At 32.1% G+C, this 20,451-nt stretch overlaps 1 protein-coding gene across 1 annotated transcript in view; it reads left to right on the forward strand.

Moving 5' to 3' along the window:
- The window catches only part of LOC126743605 (alpha-2C adrenergic receptor), a 243,995-nt gene that overhangs the window by 145,103 nt on the left and 78,441 nt on the right, over nucleotides 1-20,451 (forward strand). The window contains exon 3 of the mRNA XM_050450777.1: nucleotides 8,583-8,797. Coding sequence (XP_050306734.1) covers nucleotides 8,583-8,797 — 215 coding nt within the window. The remainder of the gene's footprint in view (nucleotides 1-8,582; nucleotides 8,798-20,451) is intronic.

The following is a 20,451-nucleotide window of genomic DNA, read 5'->3' on the forward strand; positions in this document are numbered from 1 at the left end:
ACTGCTGGTTTCTTTATGCTGTGACACTATTCTACCATACAACGGAAATCCAAATACCTTAAATAGCTTTATTTCCGCCGCTGATTTCTTATTTGCAACTTATGGAAATGAAAATGACGTAGTATTAAAAAATTATTTGATACGCACGATTCGCATGAAGTTAATTGAAAGAGCTCAAATTTTAGTAGGTTGTAGATTAGAACTAGTAACATGGCTTCAAATTAAAAACGCTTTATTTGACTGTTTTGGCGACAAAAGAAACTTAGAGTGTTTAGAACAGGATCTTTTTATGGCAACCCCTTATAAAAATGAACCTTCTTTACAATTTGGAAAACGTTTACAAGTTTTAAGAAGTTTATTAGCACAAAAAATCAATGGTTACCCATCTACTCAAATGGATGAAGGTACCAAATTAATTCATTTAAGACAATATGATAACGTATGCTTAAGAACCTTTATACGCGGACTACCAAATCCTTTACAAAGTATAATTCGACTCAAAAGTCCAGACTGTATAGAAAATGCTATGACAATGATTGTAGAAGAAGAAAATTTCCAATATACCCAAAATTTAATTAGACATACACCTATTCATAACAAACAACAACCCCGACAAAAACCAAATCATAATCATACTAGACAACAGTACCAACCCAATAATATTAATTATCATAGATCAAATAATCAAAACTATAATCCAAATTATAACCCTAATTATAACAATTACAATCCAAACCCAAATAATTATAGTAACCAACAATATCTAAACCAAATACACAATAATCAAAGATTTAATACTAATCCCGAATTTCCTAGAGGCCCAGTAGATATTAGACCTCGACAATTACCTCAAAGACCATTACCAACAAATAGACAAGTTTTTGGCCCTCCTCAAAATGTATTTAAACCTACAGGAGCAATTCCTAAAAATCAACCAGAACCTATGTCTACAAGGACAAGTTACACTATGCCTTCTCAAAGGAGCTTTCAAAACAAAAATAATAACAATAACAATCAAAATCATTTTAGAAAAACAGGTCCAAAAAACTTTATATCTGAAGAATTATACCAATTTGAAAATAAACGAGAAATTAATCCTAACGAAGAAGAATATTATGCCGATAATATTCAAAATGACTATTATTCTGATAATATGTCTAACCAAGATCAATATTATTCTGGTAATAATGATCAAGAATATAATAACCACTATGAATCATATAATTGTAACGATAATCCCGAATATGACCCCAATTATGATTATTCATCATTTAATGATTTAACATTAAATGAAAATCATAATGAGAACGAAAATTTTCAGATAACCAGCCCTTCAGAAATTCACAAATGATTTTCGATATGAACGTAGAAACAATTAATAGCCTACCATATTTACAAATAAAACAACCCCCTATTAAACTTTTAGTTGATACAGGATGTTCTCATTCTCTACTAAGACCATCAATCGCAGAAAAACACTATCCAGACAAAATATATCAATTTTCCTCTACCTTAAAAACTGGCGTAGGAGAGTAAGAAATTTTATTTAAAGCCGATATTCCAGCTTTTCCCGAATTTAAAACAAATAAAAATATTTCATTTATCTTATACGACTTTCATAATTATTTCGATGGCATATTAGGATTAAATGACTTAAAGAACTTTGGGTTTAATATAGATTTAATTAACGAAAGACTAATCAGCAAAAATAATTCATTAACCTTATTTTATCGACAACCCGAGCGTGAGAAATATAAAATTACTGTTAATGCATACGAAGTATTAAGTGCCAAGATTCCAGTAGCACATGATGACATGGATATAATTTTACCAGAGATAACAATAGGTAACTTATACCTTCCTGAGACACTAACAACAGCACGACATGGATTCGCACGCGTTGACATTTTTAATTATACCGATAAGAATATTCAAATTGAGTGAAATGAACCACTTAGAGGTCATATTTTACCTAATTTCCATAAAGAAAATTTTGAACTTTTTCATATAGAAGATTTGAAAAATAAACCTTATAATGTAAATAAATCGATACCCAATTTTGATATAAATAATTTAATCCGACATGGACATCTTAACCCTGAAGAAAAAAGTAAACTTTTTAAAATAATAAAAGAATTTTCAGATATTTTTCACAAAGAAAATGACAAATTAACCTTTACTAATAAAATAAAGCACGAGATTAAAACCACCGACGAAATCCCCATACATACAAAGTCTTATAGATACCCCTTTATACATAAACAAGAAGTACAAAGACAAATAAATAAAATGTTAGATGACGGTATTATTAGAGCAAGCTCAAGTCTATGGAGTAGTCCAATTTGGATTGTTAGTAAAAAATTAGACTCCAGTGGAAAACAAAAATGGAGAATAGTAAACGACTACCGAAATGTAAATTCCAAAACTATAGACGATCGTTACCCTTTACCCAATATTAATGATATCTTAGATAAATTAGGACGGTGTACTTATTTCTCAACAATTGATATATCATCCGGCTTTCATCAAATAGAAATGTCTCCTAATTCAATTGAAAAAACCGCTTTTACAGTAGAAAATGGACACTACGAATATGTTCGAATGCCATTTGGTTTAAAAAACGCGCCGGCAACCTTCCAAAGAATAATGGATAATATCCTAAGAGATATACAAGGAAAGTTTTGCTTAGTTTATATGGACGACATTATCGTGTTCTATACAAGCCTTGAAGAACACATAAAACACCTAAAATACGTTTTCGAAAAACTTAGAGACGCAAAATTAAAAATTCAATTAGACAAATCCGAATTCCTTAGAATCGAAGTAGAATTTTTAGGACACGTAATAACTAGAAATGGCATAAAACCAAACCCCAAGAAAATTGACGCAATACAAAAATTTCCAATTCCAAAAACAGCAAAAGAAATAAAATCTTTTCTAGGATTGCTAGGTTATTACCGAAGATTTATAAAAGGATTCGCTAAATTAACTAAACCATTTACAAAATGTCTAAAAAAGGGAGCTACAATAAATTTGACACCAGAATACGTTGAAGCTTTTAATATATGTAAAAACATACTATGCAACGACCCAATACTTCAATATCCCAACTTTGAGAAACCATTCTTACTTACGACAGATGCTTCCAATGTTGCTATAGGATTAGAACAATAGGCTCAGATCTACCTATTGCTTACGCATCTAGGACACTAAACCCCGCAGAACTTAATTATTCAACAATAGAAAAGGAACTCCTTGCTATTGTTTGGGCAACTAAATACTTGACTCGACCATATCTTTTTGGAAGAAAATTTATTATCATCACTGACCACAAACCTCTACAATATTTATTTAATATGAAAGAACCAAATTCACGTCTCGTAAGATGGAGACTTAAATTAGAGGAATTTGACTATGATGTAAAATATAAAAAGGGAACCCAAAATACTAACGCAGACGCACTATCCCGCATAGAGATTAATGTAATAGAAAATCAATCACTTTCAGGAAACCCTGGCGATATCTCAGATGATATAAATCAATACCTATCTAATGAATCAGAAGATGTAACAATTGAAGAACTAGATCAATTAGAAAATATATTTGACCCAACCAAAAAGAAAATCCACATAATATCAGACATTCAAATTAGACCCCCATTTAACCTTCAAAATATTCAAAATACTCAAAATATTCAAAATCAACAATCTGATGGAAATACAGTTCATTCAGCAAATGAAGATCCGATACTAAATATACCCACAACAGAGAACTGTTTGAACACTTACAAAAATCAAATCATTATTACACAAAAATCCAATGAAAAATTTAACGTTTTAAAAACTATTCATTTTAATAATAAAAATAGGTATCACTTAACATTAACAAATAATTATGAACAAGAAATTATAAAATTCTTTAAAGAATATGTAAATCCAAAAGTAGTACATTGTATCTACATTATGAAATCGGAAATTAATGATTTAGATTATAAAATAAGTGTAATACTACCCAATACGTTTAGACATAATTCTTATAAACTTATCATGACAAAATTATTTTAAATGATATAATAGATAAAGATATGCAATTAAAACTAATAACTAACCACCATGAGAAAACTTGTCATAGAGGAATAAACAAATGCTTGATGTCCCTAAAAACATTATATTACTGGCCAAATATGAAGAATGATTTGACAGAATATATTAATAATTGCGAAATTTGTCAGCAAGCTAAATACGATCGACATCCACCTAAAATTAAATTTGCTTTGACACCTACACCCTCTGAACCCTTAGAATCTATTCACATAGACACCTTTCAAATTTGTAACACAAAATTTCTTACAATAATAGATGTATTTTCTAGATATACTCAAGCATACCCATTAGAACCAAGTTGCACAGTAACCATTGTGCTAGATAATTTATGTACTTTTATTAGTCATCACGGTTTACCACAACAAATTACTTGCGATAATGGTACCGAATTCAAAACATCACTAATGCTTGATTTTTGCAAATTACATAATATAAAAATACATTTTACCATCCCCGGTAATTCAAACAGTAATAGCCCTGTTGAAAGAGTCCATTCAACCCTTATAGATTTATTTAGAGTTTTAAAACTAAAAGAACCCAATGCCTCTACCAAGCAACTTATGTTTTTACGCAGTAATAGGCTATAATCTTGCATATCATAGTGTTACAAAACAGAGACCATTTGACATCATCAATGGCCGTGTAAAATCTTTAGACCCCTTCGATTTAACTGATGAAATAATTCTCAATAAATACATTACTGATCGAAGAGAACACCTAAAAATAATATATGACAATATATTTAAAGTATCCCTAAATACTAAAATAAAACAAAACCAAAAACAAAATGAAAAACGTGAAAACCCCGTTGACATTCTGGTAGTAAAATTTATGTAAATGACAAACAAGCTCATAGATCAAAAGATAAACCCAGAAAGAAAATAGAAATTGTAAAGAAAGATATCGGAACTAAAGTAATTTCAAATAAAAAGAAAGTCATACATAAATCACAGATTCAAAAACCTAAAAGACTTTCTTTTCCGCAGGAAAATAAACCCCCTGATGATGACATATATCGCACTACTGATAACTGCACCGACACAACAGATGACGGATCAGACTAAGAACGACTTATCAGTCACCCCTATAAATACGCCCTTACTCCCATTCCACCTTGGTAATGCACGAGTAATAGAGAATAAGCATTCATTTATAAATTTTATAGACTTAGCACCCTTATTGTTAGAACTTAGTAATTTAGAAAACGCTTATAATATTTTAGATGCTTCTTGCATTAATACCAATATAATCAATTTAATGTTAATGCATCATATAAATACTTTTAATTTGCTTACGCACGCAAAATATTTAATTAATGAAATAAAAATTAAATTAAATAATATCAAACCGCATAGAACGAAACGTGATTAAACGTTGTAGGAAAAACCTCAAAATGGTTATTTGGTTCTCTGGACTCAGATGATGGAGAGCGCTACGAAAAAGCTATTCAAGAATTACGTAATAATCAAAATACTTATAAAAAGGAATTAAATTTACAAATGTCTTTAACTAAAGAATTAATCAATAATTACAACAATACTATAAGCATATTAAATAAAAATCAAAAATCTTTACAGGCACATGTTAATCAATTTGAAAATCAAATGAATAAAACAATAACAGATATTTCAATACTCCTAAAATTACAAAATACTATAAACCATATAGTCATTAACTGTCAAAGTTTTATAACAATTTTAGATAACATTGAAGATGCAATCTCATTTGCAAAATTAAATACTCTGCACAGCACAATACTGTCAGCTTCTCAACTAGAACTAATAGTTTCAAATTTATCTACCCTTTATGGTACAGATAAAATATTAATGTTAGAAGACCTTAATTACAATTATCAATTAGCAAGACTACAAGTTAGCTTTTTAAAAAATAAAATAATGTTTGCAATTCATTTTCCAATATTCGTAAAAGAATCATTTGAATTGTTTCACCTGTTCTCAGTTCCTATAAACCAATCCTTAATTGTACCCAAATCACCCTACCTTTTGACGGGCACTTATTCACAACAATACCAAGATGAAGCTTGTCCCAAGATTGAAAACCTCTACATATGCCGAGATGCTTTAAATCCAGAACTCAATGATTGTGTTACTACCCTCATCAAGAAAGCTGAGATGACGAAATGCCAACTACTCAATGTAAATGTAACCACACCAATTATACGCCCTATTACCAATCAACATATTTTGGTAATACCTACTTCTACCAAGATTAAAATCCAGAAGCTGTGCCAGAATAAAGAAATCCTCTTCGTGACAGAACCAAGCCTAATTTCTATACCTTATAATTGTGGTATTAGTCTACTTGGATCCAAATTAATGAACAAGGAAGACACTGTGGAAAGCAGCCCTTTCTATCTACCAAAAATTAATTTCGACAATATTGAATTTAAACTTCACTCCGATGCTATTCAACTAGATTCCATTGATTTCAACCATGTCCAAAGACTACAGGAACAAGCTAAACTACTGAAGACCATTCCGGAAGATGACGACCCAGTCCACCCTATTACTTGGAGTTTCGCTACTACCCTTGGTTTATTGCTAATTGTTTTTACTATTGCCTTTGCAGTATACGAACTCCTAATTAAGAAGAAAGAAGAAAAAGAAGAAGAAGCTAACAACCCTACCAATGGTAAATCCGAAAACAGCCCTTCATCCCTGTTGTTTTCGTCTTAGGCGGGAGGAGTTATATGTGTAATTTTGACGACCTGTATATTTAAATATGCTTATTAATTAATTATTTATCTTATGCTTTATATTCAATTTATTATGCTTTGTAATCACTTTAAGCTTATATATTCTCATGTAACCTATTGTTAAACAACTCTTTGCTCGTATGTCTTGTAAGTCGGTCACACCCTGTCATAATAAAAGTTTTTTAAAACACCCTCGTGTTGGAAACTTATTTAATTTATTTAACAACAACTTATTTATTCATGCATAACTAGAGAAAGAAAAAAATGGCATTTAAAGTCACAGCTTGCTGCCTATAGCAACGAGCAATAAGAAACATGCATACACGACATTTACTTTTTAAACGAGTTAAAAACATGAGTAATTCTTAAATTATTAAATTTTTTTAACTTTTCATACTTCTGGTAATAAATTTGATCCCTTAATTTGCTTGCAATCGATGAACAAACATTTTTACACCCCATCAGATTTTTAGGGAATTAAAATTGTTTTTTTTTTTAAGCGAAAACCATGCGTCGGACGAAAAAAAAACAAGAAATTAAGTTTACTAAAAAGTGATTGCGAATTTTAAAAATAATTTTGATTTTAATAAAAAGCATTGGCGTAGTATTTTTTTCACTAAAAATATTCAATAGAATACCTGTAGGGACGCCACTGGCAGACCAAATATTTTTTTTGTACATCAAAACATGCGTCTTGATGCATAGAATATATGTACTAAATGTCATAAAAATGTCTACAATATTGTTTGAGTTATTATTAAAAGACTGTTATTTTTTTTTTGTTAACAAAAACTTTAACACCCTGTATCTCAAAAGTTAAGACGTTTAAGATATATGTTTAAAGAAACTTTTTTTTTAATGGATCCAGGAATCACCCCCTTAATTATTAACACGTCTTTAAGGAACACCCTGTATATCGTGCCATCGCTTAGATTGGACTTGATTTCTATCTCGCCTTAGGCAAAGTTTACAAAGTAAAGTACTTTATTCTATACTTTATTCTAACTTTAAACAGACACATAGAATATCTGTCGTGGTTCTTGGTTTCCATTTTCTTTATTCAGCATTGTCTGACAGGCCAATTTAATGTTTTTGTTCTAATTTTTTATATGAGTACTTAGTGCGTTATCTGATATGAACCGTCATCTCGCATTAGAATCTTAGTACAATACAGACCTATTAATGATAAGATTTAATTGCAACAACCTGATTTTCTAAGACGAAATGTAGATACTGTTAATAGAGGCTATAGAGCAAAAAACTATTTAGGACTTATTATTTTGCGCATTATACTGTTTAAAATATGGTTATCATATTTCATTTGTTAAGCATACTGCGTTATAACGTGTAATTAAGGGGAGTAAATTAACAGTATACATTATATGTATTTTATGTGTAAAAAGTAATTTTTCGTACACTTTAATTATGTAATGTTGTTGCTCGTGACACCATTTAGTGGTAATAAAAATTTGTATTGCTCGTCTCAAATAAAAGGAGTACACCACATTTCACTTTAATTTAACCAATTGATTTAAAGATATTTAAAAAAATTCCTTTTAAAAAATTAGTTTCAACATCCTATAGAACAAAAACCAATAATATTTTGCTAAGCCATATAAAGCTGAATGATTTATTATGATATTATAAATTACCATAATATGTCTAATTAGTTACGGGACACTCTGTATATAATGCATAGAGCATCTACGACTAGTAAAATGAGTAAATTGTATTATTTGAAAATTTTGTTGTACTTATTTTAGGGAACAATCAAATAGATTCCAATGTCTCGATAGATCGCAACAGCAATACATCGCCGCGGGACGGCGAGAGACAGATTGCAACTATTGAAACCCCTGCACCAAATACATCACCAATACCAATTCCAACGGTAACTTGCGATTTGGCTAGTGATATTTCTACTAGCGATAATACGAACGAACCTCAAGAAGGACAAGAGGAAAAAGATACGCTTAAGGTAAAATGTATTAGCCATATTAGCTTCACTTCATAGTATTTAAAGCTGATGTTATATTTTATGCGATATATAAATATTGTGTTTTTGTTCTAATTATCCAGAAATCGATACAAATGTGGAGAGAACATTTTTATTCTTGCATAAAAAAATATTTTTTAAATAAAAAATTAATTGAACTGAATTATATAAATAAAATTAAACCTATTACATATCTCCCTATTATAGTATTTTTAAAATATCAAATATTTTTCGAAAGTTAAAGAAGCGTTCAAAAATAATTTGCAATTTTTCTTACTTATTTACTTAACTTATTTTTTTAATATCCAATATTTGGTACTTATATCAGAAATAGATATCATATGTAAAATGAAAGAATGAAAAACTCTTAACAAAAGTAATCCTTATTACATACTAGAATAGCTAAGAAAAACTACAAACAATATTGACCTATTGAGAAGACCTAGATTTAAAAATTTTATGTTAATTTATTTTAATTACTTAAAATAAGACATATTTTTATATTAGGAAAATAAACTGAAACAGATGATCGCTAGACAGGCACAAGAAAAAAAGAGTTATGTTATATATATATATACATATACAGGTTGGTACAAAATTCGGTGCAAATATTTTAAGAGGGTATTTTTGGAGTTAAATTAAAACTTTTCTATAAATAATACGTGTCCTAATATGCAGCCCCTCAGAGCTACAGCCCGCGCAAAATTGCTTAAAGAAAATCGATTAATTGTAACCGTAACAACAGTTATGAGTCAAATCTTCTGAAACCTTGTGTGTCCCCGTTTTTTTGGGTGCTCTTTTCATTTTAGGTCTCAAAAATGGTGTAAGTCCAATTTTAGAGAATGCTGGAGGAAAAATTGTCCTTCTGATGACCCTTATCTTATATTTTCGATAAAAAAATAAAAATCTAGCAACACCATCTAGTTAGCCGTAAAAAAAAGCTATTTTTGTCTCTTGCGTTTTTTCGATATAATTAGGCGTTTTCGAGAAAATCGCTTATAAACGAAAAGGAGCATTATTAAACCCGATTAAACTACCAAATTAGTAAAAACGAAGTATATTGGGATTGAATTGTACATTTAGATTGAGATGGAAAACATCAAAAGGACCCAAAAAAATTAAGACTTGCAAATTTTGAAAAGATTTAACGAATAACTGTAGTCAGTCTTCTAAATATTCGATAATCTTCAAGCAATTTAAGTGGCAAACAAGGTGCATTTTAGGACACATGCTTATAGGAAAAAAGTCTTATTTTAACTTAAACAACACGCTGCTATATATATATTATTTATATACATATATATGTATCTATACATATATATATGTATATAAAAGATATATTTTATATAGATATAAAGCTATTAACCGAGTTTAATGAAATAAAAATATGCTACTAGCGTTAAAACACAAGTTAAGTTAATACAATATATTAATGGTTATAAGATCAAGCTAATCGCCAATAAGGTTTTTTTATAATGTCATATAGCGTGCTATCTAATAATTTCTAGCATATTTGTGGTTCTTGAGAAGTGGTTAATGTTTACATTGGGTTGATTTCATTTCCCCACGTCCCGTCCCTGATACTATGCGGCCAGTATTGATATCTTCTTCATCAACTGACCCTATTGATGTACTTTAAAGCCAATTGTATAAGGTACAAGAGGTCCTAACAAATTTATCAAACTTGCTTATAACTAAGTTATCAGTTATCATTGATCAAGTAAGGTTTTCCAACAAATGCTAAATCAGGAAACTCAAAAACAAGCAAAAAAGGCAAAGACTTTACCTACGAAAAAAAGAAAACTACAAGATGTCAGACGTGCTGCAGAAGAATTCAGACAGTTAAATTCAACTTTGACTCAGCCAGAATCGGAATATAATGAGCATGATGTATTCGCAAAATATATGGCCATTCAATTAAAGCGACCAATACAAAATAATGAATTTATTGATGACTCTATCATGTTATGTATTCGCTATAATATAACTTACCTGCATTTTTAAGATTCATCTGACTTTTGTTAACTGCTTCGTCATTATCTTGGCAGGTATAATTAAGATTCAGTATAATAGTGTCCTCGTTAACAGAAATTAAACCAGTAACCCTTTAACTTCTTTAATGAAGGGCTTATACGACTTTTAGCAATGCATAACTCAAAGCTTTTAATTTAATACACAATTAATTTATACTAGGGGGAGGTTTTTGTACAACTTTTGATCCGCCTCGGTCAACTAAAAAGAAATTTGTCCTTTTATAAACGTGCTTTTAACATAAAGGACAAAATACTTTTACGGAACACACAATTTATTTAGTATGGGGTTATACAACTTTATTAACATTATGCTTGTGTATTGAATTAACAGTTATACTTAGCGTAAGAAATCTACTGACATTTGCCTAGCGCTTTCGACCGTAAGCCATTATCAGGGCTATGACGCGACAAAAAACGGCTTTAAGGACGCGACAAAGAACAGCTTTAAATTATTAAAATTTCAAATTAGTTCTTAACCGAAGACATGCGGCTCCCCAAATAAAAAAATTACAAAACTAAACAAAATAACAAATTACTTACCCGTTAAAGGACGATTCTATTTAAATGGACAGAAAGGAAAACCGGTCATATTTCACATTTTTGGTGTAAATAAGATTAGTATAAAAAAATAAATTATAAAGGCGCATTAATATGAACTGTTATACACTCAATTAAAGCAACTGTAGCCAGAGTTTTCTTTACTGGCACAATAAGAGATTTAAAGCATTTTTTCAAACGATATGATAAAATTATTAAAAATGGTTTAATCAAAAATTAAATTGCAAGTACCTGAATATGAGATAGAAGAATCGATGTCATCAATACAGGATATTAACGCTTCTATAGTTGATTCTTTCCAGCCATCATGCAAAGATAATGCAGTTAGAGTGTATCACATGAAGAAACGGTTGCAGAGACCGTTGAAGAGATGCTTGAAGTGACAACGTTATTTTTTATACCTTCAAAATTATACCTTCTATTTTACAAATTCCTAATAAAATATAATTAGCTTTTTTTATATTATCTCTAGTACCTTACGTAGACTACAAAAAATATAGTTCAGTTCAGAGATCTATTAGAATCTTTGATGTGCCGCGAATAGACCGTGTGCCGGTGTTGCTTGTATTGTCACATGACATGCATGTTTAAATCGCAAAATTTTATGTGAAAAGAGTCATAAAGTAATATTCTAAGCGATATTTAATCATTCCATTAAATAAATAAATGTTATAAGCATTTTTTTCAGAATTTATACATTTGATTCGTAACATTTGACTGCATGTGCCCACGTACTATTTTGTTAGACGTCTGACCTCAGTCACAGCCAGTCAACCGTGAAAAGTTGCACAGGTCAGGCCTTGCAAAATTTATTTGTATTTAAAACCTTATTATTCGGGATTCTTGGGTTTAGTTTTATTAAGTTAGAAATTGAAGATAGTTGATAGCAAGATAATATTTAGTTTAACTATAAGATTTAAGTCGTAAAATGAGTTTAACCAAAAATTTTAATATAATAAGTTTAGTTTTTAGAGCCATCAGTGGGGTGTTTATAACAAGTGATGAGAGAATATTGAGATTTATTTTTACGTGGTGGTGATTATTAATGGGGATTTTGCTGCCATATTCAATGTCCTTTATTATTGTTTTTTTTTTAATTAGTACATATTATGTTATACTTTTATTAATTTAACCACTCATTTGAATCTGGTCCAAAGAGTTAATACAATTTTCTAAATTCTGTTTTTTTGCCTTTGTTCTTTAGCAGTTTGTTCCATTAAGGAAGGAAACAGTTTCTCTGTTGCCGCTATGATAAACAGAGGCAGTAAGCTGAAAAAAACAAAACTTTAAACTTGTTTAATTAATAAAAATAGAGTTTTCTTACTATGGCAAAAAAATGACTTTTCTCCAGAGAATGGAGGAAGAAGCAGTTTTTATTGTGTCGCTGAAGGACAACAGGGGCAGTAAGCTGTAAAAAACAAAATTTTAGACTTGTTTTCTTAATAAAAACAGTGTTTTTCTTACCATAGCAAAAAAGGGGTTTTTCCAGAGAATGGTGGAAGAAGCAGTCTTTATTGTATCACTAAAGGACAAACAGGGGCAGTAAGCTGTAAAAAACAAAATTTAAACTTGTTTAATAATTAAAAATATGGTTTTCTTACTATGACAAAAACGACTTTTACCCAGAGAATGGAAATCGTACATCAATCATAAATTTATCATACCATGTTTCGGCTAAATAATATATGACTCTTTCTTTCTCCCAAAATTTTTTACTTTTCTTCAAATATTCTATACACCAGCTGACAATTCCATTACAGTAGCTCTTTTGTTAACCATCTTAGGCTTAAATCCAAGTTTTATTAGGTATCTCTGCAAGGTCGTGACTGAGAAATGTTTGTCCCTTGCCGATAAGGCAAGCTAATCAGCCATAAAAGTATTCATAACCTTGTATATTGTTATGAAAATGTAAATACTTATTTATTTTGATAGTATTTGTACTATTTTAGCTTCGTGCAAGTGAATAATCGAGATCCTATTTCCGTTCAATGACTTGATCCTATATCCACCATCTTTTATTCACGGCCACATATTTTTTTCGATAGTACCAAGCTCTTTCTCCAGGATGTGAAAGGTGGTTTATCCTTATACGTGGGGCTTGGAAGCATCCAACCAACTGGCGCCTCTTAAAATTTTCCTGGTTCCTTGGATCTGTAGGGCTTGGAGAGTTGACATTTGAGGTGCCTCTCCTCATTACAATTTCGACAGCTAACTGATCACTTGGGTTTTTTAGCCAAAAATGACTCAGGCTCCTTTAGGCGGTCTTTAAAGTCACTCTTCGATTTGTCTTATCTGGGTCTTGCCTGGTACACTTGTTGTAGATAGTCTTCACCGTATTTTATATCTAATATCAAAATTAAGCTGATCCTAAGATGGCAACATTTTTAGTATTTCTATAATTTCTCCTCTCAGACATAGCTTAAGAATAATTGCCTTTTTTTCGTATCCTCAGCGATTTTTCCTTGCCTCTATTTAACTAAATAATCTAAAATTATTTTATTAAATTTTTTTAATTATTAGTCATATATTTGTCGTCGGGTACAATAATTTACTAAGTTTATTTTCATAGGTTAAAAATAATTGCACCTTTTTTTGAATAAAGAAATGCGAATATATGTGTATTATTATAATACGTAGGTACCATTCAAACACTGATGATAGATCAATATATTTATAAAAATTAACACAAATACAAAAAATACAATCTTAATAATAAACGTATAACATCAAGTAACAACTTTCTTCATTTTTTTCAAAATTTTGTCATGGTTTGCGGTAGATTTTCTTTTGATGCCCCTTTCTTGTTTGGATATTTCATTCTGATGAACAATCTCTGTCTTAGATAACATGTAGCCGGTTATTTTCTGACTCTTTCTTATTTTTCCATCTTTATGAAATTTCCCAAATAATTTCTTGAGAATGTTTGCTTGTTTTTCCCATTCCTTTGATGGCTGCATAAGTCCTCCAAATGATAAGTGTGAGACCCATGAAGGCATATTATAGCAATGCTCAATTTGGGTTTTATAGAAATGTTGTCCTAAATCAGGGTGACTGTCTTTTAATTTGTATGCTACTCATCCAGCTAAATATTCAAGACCATCTGCTTCTGTGGCTTTCTTTACGTCTTGTGGTAATGTTGAATTTGATGAATTTGTTTCTATACTAAAAGTGCTTTCAGTGTCCGAAATATCCATTTCTTTTTCATTTCTCACTTTTGTATCCGCTATAGAAATACTACTGGAAATAACTCATCTTTGTCTCTATCATGTGCTATTGTATTTAAATTTCTTTGTACAACCCCTGGGTTTTTTCCCAAAATAATCATACGGATTCTATATATTGCATCAAGTGGTGAAGGATGATCATTAATCTCACCTCTACCTCCAATTTGAGAAAAGAAGTTTTCTAAACAATCTTGATTTAATTTATGTGTAGAAATATATTTAACATCATATTTTCCCTCATATCCACGAAAAGTTACTTTAATGAAGAAATTGACATGATTACTCCTTTTTGAAAAATTTGCAAAGTACGTTTTCCTTGGGATTTCCTGGTAGTCATAGTATTTACAACATCATCTAATATTTTATTTTGGAATTCTATATTTAGTCTATAGGGTTTTTTTGATGGTATTGAAACTGTAGTAGAATAACTATTAAAAACATCAAACCAACAATTTATGTCTTCTAAAAAATTTCCCAAGTCATTGGCGAGTTTCTTGTTAGCTCCAGGCTGGTAACGTTTTAGTGCAGTGGCCGTTGTATGTGATACCAATTGTGCAGCTAAAGAAACATTCTGACGCTGAGGATCTATACATTTCAAGTATTTTTTGCTAATTTTATAACAAGAAGACACCTCTGTGACAGAATTTAAGATAAGATCTTTTAGGGGGTTAGCATTAATAATCGAACCATCTTCTAAAACAAAACCATGGTCTAGAAGCCAATTTCTTATAAGCTTCAATAAATGAGGAGCATCAGCAAAAAAGTACAAATTATGCCCTAACACTGGATTAGCAAAGAAAGTATGATCTTTGTCGATTTTTAGTTCTTTCCACAATCCTACATTTCCTCCACCGCAGTCTGAAACACAAGCAACAACTGAATATGTAATTTCATGTAGTTTTTCTATCACAGATAGCAAAATATCCTTTGTAATTTTTTTGTCGAAGTCCAAATACACTGGTTGTTTCCATTTCGAAAAGAGCCCTCTCATCATTACAACTTGCATCTGTGAATGGGGACCCACTACCTCATCTTTGGCTTTATCGTACTCGTACAGTGTGTTCACCTTAACTTCATCGAATTGAATCAGAGCCAATTTTTCAAAATCAGTCATCTCATGAGCGGCAATGCTCATAATTCTTAAAACATCAGTTAAGATACCTTGACGCATGTTGAGTCGAGAAGCCCATCTTTGTAATGATGATATTCCTGGCAGTGGGTATTTTCGTTTTTCTCTCAAATACACATAGCACCTTTTACTAAAATCTCAGATAGCAAATGCGTTCGAAATGTCTTCTGAGCTCCAAACTACTCTTCACTTTTTATCTATTATAATATCTCTTTGAGCCTTAGTTAAAGTCTCTCATTGAAATTCAGGTTCGTAAAAAAATATATTTACCTATGGCTTTCAATTTTTTTTTATTGGAAGATTGAGCAGTTCAGCTTGTAAGTCACGTTCATAATCATTTTCTGTGAAATGTTAAGAACATACACGACAATTATCAGGATTCCATTTATCAGCTCTGCGACATTTATGGATCCACATTTTTCGAATTTGTTTGTCCTTGGGAAACCGATAAAAGCTAATTTCATCATTTTCTGATTTTTTGGCCTTAGCCCTGCTATTAGTGCAGGCCGCAACTGCACATAACATTCCAGGCATTGTAAAACTGAAATAAAAATAAATGGTAAAAAAAACAGATGACAAAATAAAATACAAAAAGATTATAGAAGAAAGAAAATTATAGAAGAAAAAAGTTATAAGTGATTAAAAAAAAATTTGGTGGAATATTTGAAACCAATTCTATGAATATCCTTTATCTGCCAGATTCCTGTACTTATTAGATTATACAGTTTCTAAATATAACTTATATTATTGTTCTTATAATAACTCACGAAGGTTTTAAGCATAAAACACTTAATAATTATCAAAAACTTTAATATTATAATACGTGAATAAATAGCCACATCGAGTCAAGAGCCGACTTGTTTACCCCCCAAAATCGCAACGACTGCATGCCATCGTTTTTACTTGAGCAGGCACGGTTCCACGATGATTCACCTACGTTCTCGGGTCATTTTTCGGGTGGTGTGTTGATAAATTCCCAGGTCTTCGACCAGCCGATATATTCGTGATGCTACACTCGGCCGTGCTACCATCTTTTCCGTCTCGGAAAACTTTTCCCATAGTTACCTGTAAAAGCAAATACATACAAATTACACTTTGGAGACAGGAACGTTGGAGTCAACGTATATGCTAGCTAGACATCCCACTAACATCACAAATTTCCTCAGTCTCCTTTATTTATCTAAATCATTTGTCATTATCTAAAACATTTTCCTCAGCTTTCGTGTCTGAGTCACTACTACTACTGCTTTCACAAGCAGCCGTAAAAAGCTTCATACGGTCGACTAAACTAATACCTCTGTATTTCTTTTTTGAACGTTTTGAGCCTGGCAGGTCTTCTACTACGTATCTGTCATTTTCAAGTACCTCTTTTACTATAAAGGGACCCTGATACTTGGGCACTAACTTTGCACTTTTACCGTCATTTGCAAGATTTGCCCGTCGTAGGACTACTAAATCCCCTACTAGGTACTTGTGACACTTCTTTCGTTTTTTATCAAAATAAGCCTTTTGCCTATCCTGATCGTCCTGGATTCGTTTTCCAGCTTCTTCTCTAGTTTTATGGATATCGTTATCCACTTTTTCGTAAGATACAGCCCTACTTAGAAATGAATCGTGCATTCCCTAGGCTTGTACCCAAATAGCAACTCGTAGGGACTTTTCCCTGTCGTTTTATTAGTCGAAGAGTTCATACTAAACGTAATAAAACTAATTGTGTTACCCCACTTCCTCTCATCTTCATGAGAAGCTGCTATTGATGACAATATTGTCCGGTTGTAACGTTCTATTTGGCCATTTGCACGTGGTGTTGCTGTGGCATTTAAAATGACCTGTATACCAAGATTTTTGGTAAATTCTTTAAAAGTCTCACTCGTAAAACATGAGCCTCTGTCACATATTATTCGCCTAGGTACGCCAAATGTCTGTAAAATATATTCCAAAAAAGTTTTAACTGGTCCAGCCTTTGTGTTTTTCACCGGCTTTACAAATAAAAATTTTGTAAAAGCATCTATTGTCATTATCAAATAAGCATTTCCTTTTGTACTTGTTACAAAAGGTCCTAAATGATCCAGGTGTAAGGTATCCATTGGTATCGTTGCCTTTGGGATTGGATGTAAGTGACCCTCCTTCTTTCCACTGGGTACCTTATTGTATGCACAAGCTAAACAAGCTGAGATATATCGACTTACATACTTCCTCATCCCAGGAAACCAATACTTATTTGCTATATTTTCTAGAGTCCTCTCAAGTGCAAAGTGACCCATATTATCATGATGGAACATGGTTACAACTTGTCGAGCTGTTTTAGGTACATACCATCCTTAAGCTTAAAATCTTTGTGTATCTGTCGTTCTTGATGATCTTTTGGTTTGGACGAGAGAACTTCAATTAAATATTTACAACGTTCATCTTTTATTTGAGTTGCCAAAACCCAATCATCATTTGTTATGTCTACCTGAAAGATATCAATAGTTTCCTGTGTTTCCTTGGGTTCTTCCACAGGGTTACGACTCAGTGCGTCTACGTGAGCCATTTTCGTCCCTGGTCGGTACTCAATAGTAAAATTATACTCTTGCGTAATGAGCCACCATCTACCAATTCTAGGGATAAGGTCACGTTTCGTCATGGCCGTCCTTATAGCGTTACAATCGGTGACTATTTTAAAGTGTAGTCCCAGCAAGTAAACTCGAAACCTCTGCAAAGAATTCACAACAGCCAAAGTTTCTAGCTCGAACGAATGGTATCTTTGTTCTTCTTTGGTAGTTTGTCGGCTATAATACATTACAGGTCTCAGCCTATTGTCGGATTGTTGCTGCATTAGTATACAGCCGAGACCAAGCTTTGAAGCGTCAGTATGAAGCTCTGTATTTAGGCAAGAATTATAGATTGCTAAAACGGGTCTCTCAATTAGTTTTTGTTTAAGTTTAATAAAGGCGTTACTCTGTGCTTCTCCCCATTCAAAACTAACATCCTTTTTCGTTAAGGAAGTCAACGGGCGTGCAACTTGAGCAAAGTCTTTTACGTATTTTCTAAAATAGCTGCATAGCCCAACAAATTGACGAATTTGGTGGACATTTTTAGGAATAGGAAAATTATCAACGGCCTTGATTTTCATAGTGCCCGGTCGAATACCACTGGCACTTATCTCGTGACCAAGATGATCTATATGATGTAAAAAAACTGGCATTTTGACAGGCGTAAAGTAACTCCTGCATCCCTAAAAGTTTCAAGTACATCAGCGAGGGCTATTAATCCAGATTCAAAACTTGGGGGTGGCACAAGTATGTCATCCATGTATGCCAGAGCTGTTGAAAATCTCATTGCACCTAAAATCGTCCGGCGTGACGAATGCTGTTTTCTGTATTGAGTCCTCCGCTATTTTTATCTGGTGATATCCACTAGCCATATCAAGCGTAGTAAAATACCTACAACCTGTGTACCATTTTGAATGCATGGAATCCCTCTAGCAACAACTTGGTCTTGCAAAATACTAATAGTATTTTCTGACGTGTTCAGAATTGGAAGTCTTAAATCTGACGTAGAAGTCACACATCTTGGAACAATGGATTCTTTTGTAGGCTCAAAAGACTTTCGAAGATCCACAAAAACGTCACCATCATAACCATCCGAATTTCAACATCGCACCAAGCCAATGTGATTGGGTGGTATTTTAACACTTTTTATTGCACGCAAAATTATTTTTTTAGGTGGCAAGCTTTCGAGCTGAGTTAATTCTGCCATTTCAGCATTAAAGAGTCTTGCATTTCCATCGATCAGCATAGCTACAGCATTTTTTCCTGATATTTCGCATTGGCGAAGTAACTGCATTTTTCCAAAGTAGTATTCAGTCCAACTCTCATCAGGTAACTTAATGCGGCGAACTAGTTTTCTTATAGCTATAGGAAAATCATGATAGTCTGTAAATGCTTCAATCAGTAGTTGCTTCCATTCACTCCAAGTATGTTTATAATCATCAAGACTATTATACCAAGTTCTGGCTAGCCCTGATAATCTCGACTGCATATGATAGATCGTCGTTTTCTCGTCCCACCGATTGATCTGTGACAGCTGATCAATTTTGTCTAGCCACTTACTACAGTTCTCACCATGATTTCCAGGCGAAAATTCTGGGATACAGTCGGGCTTAATAGATAAGCGTACAGCGCCTCTATTGTCATTTTGTAATAACAGGTCTACCAATTCTTCCAGCTGTTTAATTCGTTTGTTCGATTCAGTTTCGTTTGCACCATAAACATCAGAGCGTGGACTCTTTGTGATGTTAGCTTCACGAATGGTTTGTATGTTGTCCCAATTTGCCTGATTTAGTGACCTCCTGACCGTATCACGTCTGTGTGTAACGTCTACATCACGTATGTGTGTCAAACGATCACTATTTTGCGATTGAATATTACGCCTTTCGTTGTGGGACAAACTTTCTTCAAATGGCCTATTTGTATTATGTACTTGAACAAAAACTTTTTCTATAGGACGCTGCGAGCGGTTATCTACTACTTTACTAGGTACTGACACTGAGGAGAGTGTTAGATTGCCACTATCTTTCGTAGAAATTGATTTGGAGGTATTTGAGTTATGTTCCGGAGTACTTACAGTTGTTTTTCTATGAGTTTTTCTTTGTTTACGTTTTCTTTTGTATCGTCCTGCACAATCACTACTAGATGAAGTACTAGAGCT

This window comes from Anthonomus grandis, chromosome 1, assembly GCF_022605725.1.
Source record: "Anthonomus grandis grandis chromosome 1, icAntGran1.3, whole genome shotgun sequence".
Taxonomy (NCBI): Eukaryota; Metazoa; Arthropoda; class Insecta; order Coleoptera; family Curculionidae; genus Anthonomus; species Anthonomus grandis.